Genomic DNA, 15692 nt, shown 5'->3' on the forward strand with positions numbered 1-15692 from the left:
GAGGTCTTCATCAACCATTGGTCCCTTCAAAATGTCTCTTTTTTTTATCTTAAAACTGTATGCACATGGTTGGAATTTAATGTAATAATATTATATTTATTTTACTGCAATAATATGTTATTCTATTGTGAATATTTTAAATTGTGAGAGTTGTGTGAGCTAAGCGATATCTGAGCAAAATTAAAGGCCTACTGAAACCCACTACTACCCACCACGCAGTCTGATAGTTTATATATCAATGATGAAAAATTAACAATGCAACACATGCTAATACGGCCTTTTTTTCTTGAAAACGTCGCGTAATGATGACGTGTACGCGTGACGTCACTGGCTGTTATGAATATGAGCGCTGCACACACACACACAGCTAAAAGTCGTCTGCTTTAACGGCATAATTACACAGTATTTTGGATATCTGTGCTGCTGAATCTTTTGCAATTTGTTCAATTAATATTGGAGAAGTCAAAGTAGAAAGACGGAGTTGGGAAGCTTTAGTCTTTAGCCACACAAACACATGGTGATTCCTTGTTTAAGATTCACGAAGGTGAAACTTTAGTATGGATCACAGCGGACATGGATCCCGACTACATGTCAACCAGCAGGTTTCGGTGAGAAAATTGTGGTTAAAAAGTCGCTTCTTTCCGGATATCAGCTGGGCTTGTGCCGTCCATACAGCTGCCGTCGACTTCCCCGAGACACTGCGCGTCAACACCCGGCCATGGACGTACACTTCCGACTATCAGGTACTGTTAAACTCACTAAAACACTAGCAACACAATAGAAAGATAAGGAATTCCCCAGAATTATCCTAGTAAATGTCTCTAAAAACATATTAATCCATCTCAATACAACGCGATAGCAATCGCGTTTTTTTTTTTGTTATTTTTTTTAGTCCGTCGCTATCAATATCCTCAAACTCAAATTTTCATCCTCGCTCAAATTAATGGAGAAATTGTCGTTTCCTCGGTCCGGATAGCTGTTTTTGTTGGACGCTCCCATTAAAATCAATGTGAATATATGAGGAGCCATCAACATGTGACATCATCGTCTGCGACTTCCGGTTGAGGGAGGGCATTTCTCCAGTTGCGAACTTTATCGTGGATGTTCTCTACTAAATCCTTTCAGCAAAAATATGGCAATATCTCGAAATGATCAAGTATGACACATAGAATGGATCTGCTATCCCCGTTTGAATAAGAAAATCTCATTTCAGTAGGCCTTTAACAATTGTGTGTAATTGTTTGCTGTGTAAATTGTCCTGTGTTGTACTGTATCGTGTTCATTTTAAATGTCTTTGGTCCCCCTTGAAAACGAGATGATGCATCTCAAAGGGTTTTCCATTAATAACATTCAAATTCAATTTTTTTTACACTTGTATGACTTTTAAATGGTAAACAAAAGTCGTTTTTTTTCAAGGTTGAATGATTAACTGACAAATTAAGTTGCATTTAATGTCAATGAGTGACACCTGTTAATGTTCAAATGTTTTCTATTTTTGATTTTAACCTGGTTGAATTTAGTTAGGATGCACTTAAAACAAAACAATGCATGAAATTGAACCATCTTTTCCTCTCTTTTGTCATCAAAATTCCAGTTATTTTAGATGACGTACGTACGTACGGTTACAGAGTCTTTAAGTTATTTTTCCACTTTAAAAGTACTTGAAAAGCTGCCTGCATTGTTAAAGGCGTTCTGAAGGCAACAGGTTAATTCTGGAATTTATGTCATTTCTAAAGGGAGCCGCAGTCATCATGGAGGCTGGCTGCGGCAGGGGCCCCTGAAAGAGCTCATATCCACACGCTGGCTTCATTATAACCAATCAATATTAATTTAGTCCGGCGGCCATATCGACTCCTCACTGAAATAATATCACAGGTCATTTGTCAAGTCATGGAGCAAGGAGAATTAACTCTTTTATCCCATCACTTGTTTGGAAAAAGTGGATATTGAGTAAGTCTGGATAACTGTAAATAAGTATTTTTATTTTTTTTTAGCGAGGGGAAAAAAATCAATAGGTGCTTCCTGTGATCCATCTCAAGCGAATCAATCATGATTTGTGCAGCAGCGAGAGCAGGACGGTGGCGGCAAGGCGCCGAGAGAGAGAGGAGTCGCAATCTTTGGCCGATACCCCTCATTTTTTGGAAGCGCTTCTCTTAATGGGGTCATCATTTCATCACTTAGGGTACCCAGCAGCCTGCCATTCATCCTGGGACCATGATGAGGGGGCGGAGCCAGCAGCTCAACACACTGGCTCTCCTGCCATACATCTTCATCATCATCATCCGGGTCAATAAAAGGAAAAGAGATGAGAAAATAACATTGCATCAAATATATACGGTGCAGGAGAGGGGCATGCTTTATTGATTGAATGCATTTTAAATCACATGAATTAGGACTATTTGGGGTATTCATTAATATTACTTACCGTTGATCAGTTGGGCTTGGTCCCGGGTGATTTCCTCAGCTTGCATCTAAATACAAGAAGAAAATTTAAAAAATATTGGTTAATACCGTTTTAATATATGTGTGTATATATATATATATATATATATATATATATATATATATATATATATATATATATATAGTTTTTTTAATAAACAATATAAGAAAGCTTGTATTTAGTTATAATTCACCTCCAGTATATAGACGGGAATTTAGTCTAGCACAAATGCTTGATCATTTTTAATAACATGCATTAAATAGAAGGAAATAAATGCTTAATCCACCGCCGCATACAAATAATTACAAGAATTAGAATGCAAAGTCAAAAAATACATAATTAAGAATGCAAGGTCAAAAATAAATGCCATCCATTATTTTTGCTATTCTGGATCCAACCCCCACCCTCCCTCCCCAAAGCATTTTTGTTTAGGGGGGGTTGCTAACTGTTTTGAATTTCAATTGGCTTCCAAGTGGCAAAAGCCCTCAGCTAATACATCAAAGAAAAATTGGTGTCAACTAATCGGTTTAGGACACAGATTTAGAATAGTGGGGGGGAAAAAAAAAAAAAAAAATCCCATGAACACTTGAAGTAATTTTTAGGCTTCAGGAAAAGAGGGCTGGCGGGGAAATAAAAAGAAAATGCCTCTGCAATTAACACAGCAATGATGTCATTATACCTTTAATAATAGTCATAATAAATCTACATTTAAGCTCAATTTAGGCCTTTAAAAGGACTTACATCAAATAAACAATACAGTTTAAAGCGGTTCAACTATTCATACTATAATATATGATGAATTTGTATATACTCACCTGGGTGCTTGGTGGAGGATGCGGTTGCCATAACGACGTCTCCATCAAGAACTCCCATCATTTAAATTGCTCTAAATTCATTTGGTCGAAATGTTCTACTTTGTTTTTTTGAGGGTTTTTTTTTTTGCTTGGAATATAAAAAGAAGAAGGTGCCAGCGGTGGAAGTGGACTGGGTCTCATCGGTATCATCATCACGATGGTACCGCTGTCATCTGGTTATTAGGAGGAGGTACCGTGGACTTGCTTTGTTTATCCAACCCTCCTCCTCTGCTTTTTTTTTCCTTTTTTTAAAAAGGCTTTTCCCACGTCATCGGTCTTTTTTTCCTCCTCTCTCTCTCTCTCTCTCTCTCTCTCTGTGTGTGTGTGTTTTTTCCCCCCCTTTCCAACAGAGTGCACACACTCTTTAGCAGCGCCTACAGCGATCCCTTTCGGCTTAAGTGAGACTTGAACTCGACTGACTGTCGAGTCAAATGCACTCGACGGTACCAGAAAAAAACCCGAAAATAAACATACATATCAAATATGTGAAATGTATAATCATTTTTTAAATAATTTAAAAATATAACTATTTTTTTAATAATTTAAAATATATATTGCACCTTTTTTGTTGGGGCAGGAATGAATAGATATATATACACACACACACATATATAATATATATATATATATAGATACATATACACATATATACATACATATATATACATCCATATATACATATATGTATGTATGTATGTATGTATGTATATATGTATGTATGTATGGATGTGTTTATATATATATATATATATATATATATACATATATATATACATGGATGTATGTGTGTATATACACACACATACATCCATATATATATATATATATATATATATATATATATATATATATATATATATACATATATATATATATGGATGTATGTGTGTATATACACACACATACATCCATATATATATACATATATATATATATATATATATATATATATATATATACATATATATATATATATATATATATATATATATATATATATATATATATATATATATATATATATATATATATATATATATATGGGGCTTCACGGTGGGAGAGGGGTTAGTGCGTCTGCCTCACAATACGAAGGTCCTGCAGTCCTGGATTCAAATCCAGGCTCGGGATCTTTCTGTGTGGGGTTTGCATGTCCTCCCCGTGAATGCGTGGGTTCCCTCCGGGTACTCCGGCTTCCTCCCACCTCCAAAGACATGCACCTGGGGATAGGTTGATTGGCAACACTAAATTGGCCCTAGTGTGTGAATGTGAGTTTGAATGTTGTCTGTCTATCTGTGTTGGCCCTGCAATGAGGTGGCGACATGTCCAGGGTGTACACCGCCTTCCGCCCGATTGTAGCTGAGATAGGTGCCAGCGCCCCCCGCAACCCCAAAAGGGAATACGCGGTAGGAAATGGATGGATGGGATGGATATATATATACATATATATATATATATATATATATATACACACATATATATACATATGTATATATTTATATATATATACATGTATACATATTTATATAAATATACACACACACACACATATATATATATATATATGTATATATATATATATATATATATATATATATATATATATATATATATACATACATGCAAAAAAATACAAATAAATATAATTTTCAAAAATTGCTAACAAAACAAAATGTAGATATTTAGTTTAAAAATGCTATTTACCTTGAAGTTATATTTTACGCACTAAATTAATGGAAAATATAGCCCCAAAACACAAAGAAATATAAATTGGAAATAAATCCTCGCTGGCCGTCATCCAATAACACACAAAGTTCTCCGCACGCAGACCACCATTCAACGCGAGGGAGGAGTGGAAGTGAAGATAGTAAAATATATAAAGGAGAAAAGAAGAATGTTAGTTAACGCAGGAGCTGCATGGAGGGGTTGAGGAGGAGAGAGAGGGAGAGAGAGAGAGAGAGAAAAAAAGAGAGAGAGAGCTTTGAGTGAGCGCTCCTCCACTTTGCAGTGACAACACCCGGAGAGGAGGAGGAGCATGCTGTGCAGCGAAGTAGGCTCCTCAATTTCCAACTTAGCATCTTGGCACTGAGGACATTTTCCCATGCAGGCAAAAGCCCCCCCCCCCCCCCCACACTAACACTGCATGCGCACCAAAAAGCAGCCATGAGCGTGCAGGAGCAACTTTCATAGCAGGGACGCACCAAAGTGGAGAGAAAAGGCGCTTTTTTTTTTGTGTTCTTGTTTTTTTTTTTTTTTTTTTTTTACCTTGAGGAGCAAGGCGGAGGCAGAAAGGGGGGCAGAGGGTCTCCTCTCACACTCGGCTGTCTCTATGCGCCCCTGAGGTCCTAGACACACACAAAAAAAGCAGGAATAAGGAAAAAAAAAAAAGTGGAGCTATGGCGTATCCTCAGGGCTACTTGTACCAACCGTCCGCCTCCCTGGCCCTCTACTCCTGCCCCGCAGCCTACGGAGCCAGCGTCATATCGGGACCCAGGACGGAGGAGCTCGGCCGGTCCTCCTCCGGGTCCGCGTTCGCCCCCTACGCCGGGTCCGCCACCTCCGCCAACAGCGCCGCTGCTGCCGCCGCGTCTGCAGCCGCAGCGGCAGCGGCGGCCGCCGCAGCCTTCAGCGGAGGCTCGCCCGGGTACAACTCGCACCACTTGCCGTACGGAGCGGACGCGGCGGCGGCTGCCGCGGCCACCTTCAGCTCGTACGTGGTGAGTACACTTCCAAGCACTTTTACACAAAAATTAAAAAAAAGCTGTGTTAAGTTATTTTTTTGAACTGCAATTATTATTATAATTTTGTATTTTTTTTTGTAATAGTCCCTTTTATTGTTTTTTAATTTTTTCTTTTTTGCATTTGTGGGCCTGTTTATTAAGTCCTACAAATCCCTGCAGAATAGGCCCACATTGCATATTTTGCCATCTTTACCACACAAAAATAATAATAAGATGCATCTAATGAACCCCCCCAAACGAATGCACTCATATTAATAACGATCATGTCTTTTGGCAGAGTTCTCCCTACGACCACACGACGGGCATGGCGGGCTCCATCGGCTACCACCCGTACGCGGCGCCCCTGGGCACCTACCCGTACGGTGACCCGGCCTACCGCAAGAACGCCACCCGGGACGCCACGGCCACCCTGAAGGCCTGGCTCAGCGAGCACCGCAAGAACCCCTACCCCACCAAGGGCGAGAAGATCATGCTGGCCATCATCACCAAGATGACCCTCACCCAGGTCTCCACCTGGTTCGCCAACGCCCGCCGGAGGCTGAAGAAGGAGAACAAGATGACGTGGACGCCGCGGAACCGCAGCGAGGACGAGGAGGAGGACGAGAACATCGACCTGGAGAAGAACGACGACGACGAGCCGCCCAGTAATAAGCAAGACAAGAACCAGGACTCGTCGGATGCTGAAGCAGGTTTGTGGCTGGAGGTCCATGGGGGAGAATATAAAAACATAAAAATAACATAAATTAATCATCCTAGTCGTTTTCATATTGACGAAAATATTTAAATTAATTTGAATATTGCATCTAATTATTTTTTCTGGATGTGTCCAGATGCCAAAATGCTGCACCCGGCGGACTGTGACAGGTTCAAGGAGGACAAGGACGTGGACCCCCTGCTGAGCGACTCGGAGTCCAAAGACCCGCCGGAGGAGCGGACTAGCGCGTCCGACTTGTTGTTGGATTCTGCCGGCAAGCCCGCCACGTCTTCCCCCGCGGTGGTGGTGGTGGTGCAGGGGCCCCGCGGCGCCCTGCAGGACAAGCCGTCGGACCTCAGCATGCACGCACCCACCTCCGTCATCCACTCGGCGCCCAAACCCAAACTGTGGTCCCTGGCGGAGATCGCTACCTCCTCGGACCGATGCAGTAGAAGCAGCAGCGGGGAGGCGCACCGAGGAGGAGGCGGGGAGCAGCAGCAGCCTTGCCCCGCCGTCATCAACCCCGCTGCCGGCTCTCCTCCGCGGTCCTCCCCGCAGTGCGGCGTCCTCTCCCGGCCCCTGTACTACACGTCGCCCTTCTACCCGGGCTACACGAACTACCACGGGGCTACTTTCGGACACCTCCACGGCACCGCGGGCTCCCCCTGCAGCCCGGCGCACTTCAATGGATTAAACCAGACGGTGTTAAATAGAGCCGAGGCTTTGGTGAGGGACAAAGTGCGGGGAGATCTTTGCAAAGACTCCCCTTACGAACTGAAGAAAGGTATGTCAAACATTTAACAACTTCCAACTCTGGACTTTTTCTTTTGACTTTAATTTATTTCTTCTTTTTTTTTTCTGGGAAGGTTGCAAAATATTACTGAGCATTATATCATCTCCTCCTTACTGGACATGTGTTCTGTAACAAGGATGAGGGAGTTATAATGGCTGCAGCCACCGGAAGTCATTTGTATTAAAAGACTAACATGTATATTTAATGTAGCATTTTTGTATTTAAGAAAGAAAAAAATGGACGACACTATCTTTGAAGTAAATTATGGAGAATATAAATATATTTGTGCAGTATTTTTTATTTTTTAAATATGCATGATTATTCACGCAGTGCGTGTTTGGAGTATACAGGAACATTCAAATAGCCAATTACCACGCGTGTTTTACGCACGGCAATCAGGTGGTGAACTACAGTAATGAGATCCATTTTATGCCAAATTTAGATCTCATTACTTTTTTTTTTTTTCCCCCAATTCCCTTTATGCAAAGGAAGACGTGATGGAAGCTGGTTAAAATGAGAGATTCGACCATGCATTCAGAACATACTGACCACCCTATTAATGGACTCTCACTTTTAATGGCGCGTTGGATGTGCGCGCGCACACACACACTCACACATACACACACACACAGAGTGTATAAGGGAAGTGCGGTTGTCACGCCATGTCGTGCAAACTCTTCCAACTTCCGCAGGTAGGTGTCACACTTGCGCCTAATTTCACAATAAAAGCGTGTGTGTGTGTGTGTGTGTGTGTGTGTGTCTGTGTGTGTGTGTGTGCAACAAAAAAAAGTTGGGAGTATGTTATAATCAATGATTGCATATGCAGAGTTATTGTTACATGTATTATATTCGATGAGTAAAGAAAGGGGAAAATATTACACCATAGTAATTAAAAAAAATACAATATTTTGGTGAACGAGACCCAAAATATCCATAATGATAAGCAATTTTTTTCTTTTTATTTGAATTCATTTTAAATATTTTTTATGTATTTATTTTTGCTTTTATTACAAATGTTATTGCAGGCCGCAACGCCTTAACAAGGAGGCCTTAAGAGCAAAAAAAAAAAAAAAAAAAAAAACATCTACAAAAATAACAATTCGTTGGTTTTATTGCCTTTACATGGTTTGTAATCAACCAATAATTATTATTTTTACTTTTAATATTATTATTATTGTACTTTAATTTCCCTTGGGATTTTAATTATTATTTTTATTTTAAAAATAATCCCCCCTCTGTTGTAGTCACGTGACCGCTCAAACTGGCACATATCATCCGGTTAAATAGCATAATTATATGTGTGTGTGTGTGTGTGTGTGTGTGTGTTGGTCCCCACGGGGTTGGATCGCTCCACGTGTCAAGTCCCCAATGAACGGCACCGTCTCTCTCTCTCTTTTTTGTTGTTGTGTGTATTTATTATTATTGTGATTATTTGAAACAAGAAAGGCCGCTGCTGTTGTGTTCCTATGACAAATAGTGATCCGCAGGGGAGGTTTCCTTCCTTTCACGCCCTTTTCTGAGGTGTAAATCATCCGTGGGAGGGAGGGAGACGTTTATATGTCAAATGGCTTTTTCATGCATGCTGTTTACAGTTGTGCACATGAAGCAAACACGCAAAAGGGGAAACATTTAGAGAGGATATTATTATTAAAAAAAAAAAATCCTGCAATTAAAAGAGCACATATTTGTATCTTTATAATTATTATTATACCATCATTATTATTGAATGGTGTGTGTTAGCCTCGCTTCAAAGTGAGAATACCAAGTGGGCTCTCTAAAGTCTTCCCCAGTGGAAATAAGAGCAGGGGGGGTGTGAAATAATCCCCAAAGAGAAGAAGAGAAAATAAATAGAGAGGGAGAGAAAAATGAAGATAGTTTTCACACGGACTTTTTTTTTTTTAATTCATTGCATTTTTTTGTTGATTAGAATATATTTTCAATAGAAAAAGTATATACTTAAATGAATATAATAAATTAAAAGGGTTTTTTGTACTTTAACATTTGAATATGCATTAATAATTCAGTAATTAAAGGTAGATTAATGTGGAAAGGGAACACTTCATTTTACTATTATTATTATTATTTTACTATTATTATTAGCAGCTAGAATTACATCTGTGCTGCGTAAAAAATGTATCACTTACTCACAATTACATGGAGTATTTAATTACAAATACATACGCGTTTAAAAATAGAGAAACATTTCAATGTTGTCTGATTATTATTAATCCTGCAGAGAGACACTTAAAATGCCAATATTAATAAGATTAAAAAAAAAAAAAACTTATTTTCAAAATGTTGCTATTTTTTAATTTACAGTTTTTTTTCCATTTGCTTACACACAATTTTACTAACTGTGTGTCTTTTTCAAAAGGATTTACACACTTTTCCAAACACCACATTAAATGTTCTTAATACCTAAATTATATGCAAAATGACACACTTCGGTCAAAACATATTCCTCAAGATAAAGCAAGCATTTGTAAAAATGCAGTTTTATTGTCGTCTCACTCACACAGACTTCGAATGATAAGCCACTATTGAAGTGAGTTACCCAGAACAGTTATAAATACAAAACACATTTGTAAAAAAAAAACCTATTTAAATATAAGAAATCACATGTTTGGGGTCTTTTGCCTGACCCTTTTTAGCATATGTGATGAATGATTACTGTAATTTGACTAAATATATTGGCAAATCCACAGCAATTGTCATTGTTTACTTTGAAGTGGGCCTATACGTAAGGACCTAAAGAGAAAGTAAAAATATCCTGTAATCTTTTAAAGAAGTGCTCAACAATGATGCTGCAAACTGCAAATATTTATTTTGACCACAGTCGGGTAAAGTCACATATCACAGTAGTCAACAAAGACATGCAGTACAAATTAAAATCTGAGACAAATAAACAGGTATGAAAACAAATCTGGGAATAAAGACTTGTGTATCACAATCCTAATGTGTGGGTAAAGTGTGAACATGTATATCACAATCCTCATATGTGTGCAATATATATATATATATATATATATATATATATATATATATATATATATATATATATATATATATATATATATATATATGTGTGTGTGTGTGCAAAAACTGTGAATCAGAGTCTATGCCTAATATTAGGTAAATCTGCACAGTGGTTTTGTTTACTGTGTGTAGACTTTAACTGTGTGAAAATTAAAAATTTAGCCCCTTAGCAATTAGAGGTTGGGTAAATAATCGATTTTTAGATGCATCGCAATTCAGACTTGGGCAGCTGTAAAATCGATTATTAACCACCAATAACCCATGGTTTATTTATTGTTTATAAAGTAATGCGGACAGTTCTAAAATCAGGCTGACCGCAGCAAGCCACCTCACACAGATATCCGACAAACTTCTTTATTTTAGGGCACGTATGAAATGGACAAGCGGTAGAAAATGGATGGATGGATGTTCCAGTTTTGCACACATTTCCATTAAACTAATAAATGCAATGGCAATTAATTCAACCGTTTATCACAAATTCACAGTTTTTAAAAGTTGCAAGGGGATGAATGCAAATTTAGTGAAAACAAAAAAAATCAACATAAAAAAGTTAAAGATGCATCAATAATTGTTTTTTAATCGAATCGAAACCCAAATATCTGGCTTTGACTATTATTACATGCAGTATTTTTCTGTATTCTGAATCACAAGCTCAGCATTATGATTATTGTCGACATTGCATGTTTCTTCTGCTTTATTTTGAGGCTCCGGAGACTATTTTGACACATATTTCGCTTTATGATATTTTCTAGGCCTGTAAAAGCGCTAAAGTTGCACCGTTATGCCAGCGATGGACAATTAGACTGTTTTAAAAACCCACATTTTGCACACAAACCTGTTGTTTACATTCTCTTTCCAAGAATGATGATTCACTCTCGGGTCCAACTATGATAATTGATGAGCAGTGGAGTGATAAGATGTCCTCATAATGGGGTCAAATAGGAGCAAAAAGCATTAATAACACTCCAACAAATCAGTGTTTCCTTAAAAATATGTCTGAGGTGGATTAAGGAGAATACTTCAAGTGGGTGTTCTTCTAAAACAATCCCAGATATGAATAAATGACCTCTGTTCTTTACAATGCAGAAGGCGTATAAAAAATAAACATGTCAGCCATGTTAAGTGGGGGTTATAAAAGGGTCTCCGACACACTGTAAAGCCACCTCAGATAAGGTGGCGGGGAGTGATTTAGCACTTTATTTTTTTCTCTCCTGCACTTCACCGACTGTTTTTCTTATTTCTCCCCAGAGCTCCTCTGGGAGAGATTACACGTGTAATTTTCAGCAGTGAGATGTTTTAAGTGACCTCCCCCTACATAAATAAAACATTTCTATGAAGAAGAAGAAGGGGGGATAAAAACATTAACGAAGAGTGATGATGAACTATGAGGAGGCCAATTGAGGGGTGGGGTTGAGGTTGTGAAAACTGGGGGATTCGGTTGCAGAAGCAAAGAAATGTGAGGACGTTTGATATGTTTGAGGCTGCATGTTGCTGCTCGTTGGCCGGCCTGCTCTGACAGCAGTGTGGGGTGAAGCCCCCTGACCCGCTTACTGCTGAAGGGGCCGTGTTCAGTGGCCATGTAAGGGCTTCACTGGCACCCACACTGGGGGTCTCTGCCCCGACCCGGGCACACACTTAGTGCCAATACCCCGAGGGATGAACGGTCATCGATTTTGGAAGCGGTGACTACGCGACATCATTTAAGGCTTACAAGCTGCCATGCAAGTGCAAAAAGAAGTTAACGCCGTTACAACTGCTGTTAAAAATGCGGTGAGTTATGTTCCACTTTTAAGGAGTCAGTCTTTAAAGGTAATAGTACATCCTGAAAGTATTCACAGGGATTCACTTTTTCTACATTTTGTTATGCTATGGCCTTTTTCCAAAATAGAATAAATCCATGTTTGTCCTCAAAATTCTACACACAATACTGCATAATGATGTTTCTTTTGTTTAAATTAAATAACTTTAGGGGCTTCACGGTGGCAGAGGGGTTAGTGCGCCACACAATACGAAGTTCCTGCAGTCCTGGGTTCAAATCCAGGCTGGGGATCTTTCTGTGTGGAGTTTGCATGTTCTCCCCGTGAATGCGTGGGTTCCCTCCGGGTACTCCGGCTTCCTCCCACCTCCAAAGACATGCACCTGGGGATAGGTTGATTGGCAACACTAAATTGGCCCTAGTGTGTGAATGTGAGTGTGAATGTTGTCTGTCTATCTGTGTTGGCCCCGCGATGAGGTGGCGACTTGTACAGGGTGTACACTGCCTTCCGCCCGATTGTAGCTGAGATAGGCGCCAGCGCCTCCCGCTACCCCAAAAGGGAATAAGCGGTAGAAAAAATGGATGGATGGATGGATAAATAACTTTATTTAAAATAAAAAAAAATTAAAAAATCACATGTACATGAGTTCACAGCATCAATATTCCGTTGATTCACCTTCGGCTCAATTAAAGCCTCAAGTCTTTTTGAATACGATGCCAAACTCTTTGCACACCTATCTTTGGCCCATTCCTCTTAGCAGCGCTTCTCAAGCTCCATCAGGTTGGATGGGAATCGCTGGTTTTCATTCAGAATGTCTCCGTAATTTGTAGTTTTGATACATTTGCAAAATACAAAACTACAACATTTACATAGTCATTATGAGGAATTGTCTGTAGAATTTTGAGGACAAAAAAAATGACTGTATTCCATTATGGAACGAAGATGTAACACAGGGGGTGTCAAACTAATTTTAGCTCAGGGGCCACATGGAGGAAAATCTATGCACACGCGGGCCGGACTATTAAAATCTTGACATTAAAACAAAAGAAAAAAGACAATTTCAGATTGTTTTCTTTGTCTTACTTTGGCCAAAAATAGAAAAAACACATTCTGAAAATATTACAATAAAAATACAGAAAAAAAAATACCGGCAGTGGTAAAGTTTAGATCCATGAAGGAAAGAAGAAAGTGAATGAATGTTTATAACTGAATACATTTACATATGCATAATATTTAGTTTTCTTTTGTATTATTTTTTTTTAAAAATGATTTAAGTAACATTTATGACAACCTTTTTGCCAAAACACAATATAGAATGTGGGATATGACAGGATGATGCATACCTTTATCATTTGTTTTCAAAATGCTTACAAAAAAGTGGGACCCCAAAAATGTACTGTGGGACCCCATTTTTATGACTTGATGGGACCCCATTATGGAAAATTTTCAGCGCAAACACTGATGGAGTTTTGGTGTGTGCAAAACAGCAGCAGGCGGCTGTGGCCTGCGGGCCGGTTCTAATACTAATCAAATAACATCCCGGGGGCCGTAGATAATACATCCACGGGTCAAATCCAGCCCGAGGGCCTCGACTTTGACACCCCAGATGTAACATAACACAATGTGGAAAAAGTGAAGCGCTGTGAATATTTTCTGGGAGCACCGGACATGCAGAGTATTCATTAGTGCTTTTTGGGGATTTTAACCCTTTAACGACCTGGCGTCCACATATTGTTGGTTGTGTCGACCACCATTCAACATTTTTTCCCGACAAGACCCTGCAGGTTTGCACTTAAGAGGACGTTATACTCCCAATTAGTGGAGTAGGAAGAGCATACCACTTTACATGTTGGATTTAAGATGGCTGAAAACACATGCAAAAGTTCAGAGGGCAACTTTCAACTTTTTTTTTTTTCTCCATACTCATTGAGTCGAAAAGACCCCAAACAGGAGCAAAAGTAAATAAAAAAAAAATGCATGCCAAACAAGAGTGTGGGTCTTAGCAGGCCACAAGTCGGTTTATTTTATGCCAGTTTTTAACTTTAATTTTTTATGACAACAAAGATATGTGCCTCTGATCCGGAGGTTTTCAATCACTAGCCACACTTATTACTAAAGGGTCAATCGATGCCTTGTGAAACACAAAGAGTGATGCTGTGAACCTTAAAGCCTCGATGTACGTGTCACTTTAAGAAAAAGAAAAAAAAAGTGAATGATACAGCTGCTGTGTCATTTAACTGCGGGGTACCAAACTGTATTTATCAGTCGGAAGGGCGTTGTGTCAATCTGACTGGAAAAAAAAATACTCAAAAGAATGTATAAAGTCAAGAAAAAGTCCATATTCAAAATGGCGGGATCATTTAGCACCAATTAATGTGAATGCTCTTCTTTTTTACTATTTGGCTCATTGACAAGAGTTGCGTATTTCATATGCATTCCTTTCAGCGCAACTTTGTTAAAAATAAAAAAATAAAACATAAAATATATATATATATATATATATATATATTTATATATATATATATATACATACATATATATTTATATATATTTAATAATGATTCAAATGTGACTTTTTCTTATCCATAAAAGGGCGGATTACCTTCATGAAACACCGACACAGAAACAGTGCAGTGTCAATACAGCTAGTGAGTGTGCCATACGTTCACTGAGGTGTCGTTTACCCATAGAGTAACAAGACACCCTAAGGCGATTTTGCTGCATGCATTGAATAAATAGGGAAAAGTTACCCATTTTGGTGGCAAAATCTAAAAAAAAAAACATCACATGGAAGCCATAAATGCATAATAAAATGCTATAATAAAGGATTGCATGTTTTTATGTGGGATTAAAAATTGTAATTTTTAATGGTTTTCAATATGAAATTTTTTGTTGCAAAGGGCAAAATCTGTCAATTTGTCAGGTAAGGCTAAATAAGGGAACGTCTAAAATATCTTTAAAAATCACAATTTTCTTCCTAATTTAATATTAATTCAACAGTCGAACTTAGCTTAAAAAAAAAAACAAAAAAAATGTAATAACAAGTTATCCTTATAGGACGTAATAAAGGGCTAATGTACTTTCCGGTGAATCATTCATTCATTCATTTCTTCTTTTAATGTCAACATTACTGATATTTTGTTGTGTTTGTCAAATTGTACTGAGCAGCCAGAACAGAGACCTGCACGTTCCTAGCAATGAATTCATTTTCTCACTTTCGGAAAACCAAAAAACTGTCAATTATTAAAACAACTTATGAATTAATCCAGAAAAACTGTCAATAAATAAATAAATTTATGAAATAATCCAAATATTATTCAGATTCAAATTGAATTAAACATCCAAAGTAAGAATATTTTGAACTACAAAAGTCTTGG

General features: G+C 38.4%; 1 protein-coding gene and 1 long non-coding RNA gene across 4 annotated transcripts in view; one reads left to right on the plus strand and one right to left on the minus strand.

The window, feature by feature from the left end:
- LOC133536601 (uncharacterized) overlaps positions 1-15692 on the minus strand; it is an 86519-nt gene that overhangs the window by 342 nt on the left and 70485 nt on the right. For 2 of the 3 annotated variants that reach the window (XR_009802508.1, XR_009802502.1), the window contains 3 exons: positions 5560-5639; positions 2426-2471; positions 1-2267 (listed from right to left, as the gene is read on the minus strand). The exon at positions 1-2267 is cut by the window's left edge and continues 342 nt beyond it. This is a non-coding gene — a long non-coding RNA (uncharacterized LOC133536601). Of the gene's footprint in view, positions 2268-2425; positions 2472-3258; positions 3582-5559; positions 5640-15692 lie in introns of those variants that run through there. The other variant, XR_009802507.1, reaches the window with a different exon arrangement.
- Positions 5252-7804, plus strand: irx5a (iroquois homeobox 5a). The gene is made up of 3 exons (XM_061877228.1): positions 5252-6011; positions 6313-6724; positions 6866-7804. The coding sequence occupies exons 1-3, from the start codon at positions 5691-5693 to the stop codon at positions 7528-7530; spliced, it is 1398 nt and encodes a 465-aa protein (XP_061733212.1). The 5' UTR covers positions 5252-5690; the 3' UTR covers positions 7531-7804.

This window comes from Nerophis ophidion, linkage group LG02 (assembly GCF_033978795.1).
Source record: "Nerophis ophidion isolate RoL-2023_Sa linkage group LG02, RoL_Noph_v1.0, whole genome shotgun sequence".
Lineage (NCBI taxonomy): Eukaryota > Metazoa > Chordata > Actinopteri > Syngnathiformes > Syngnathidae > Nerophis > Nerophis ophidion.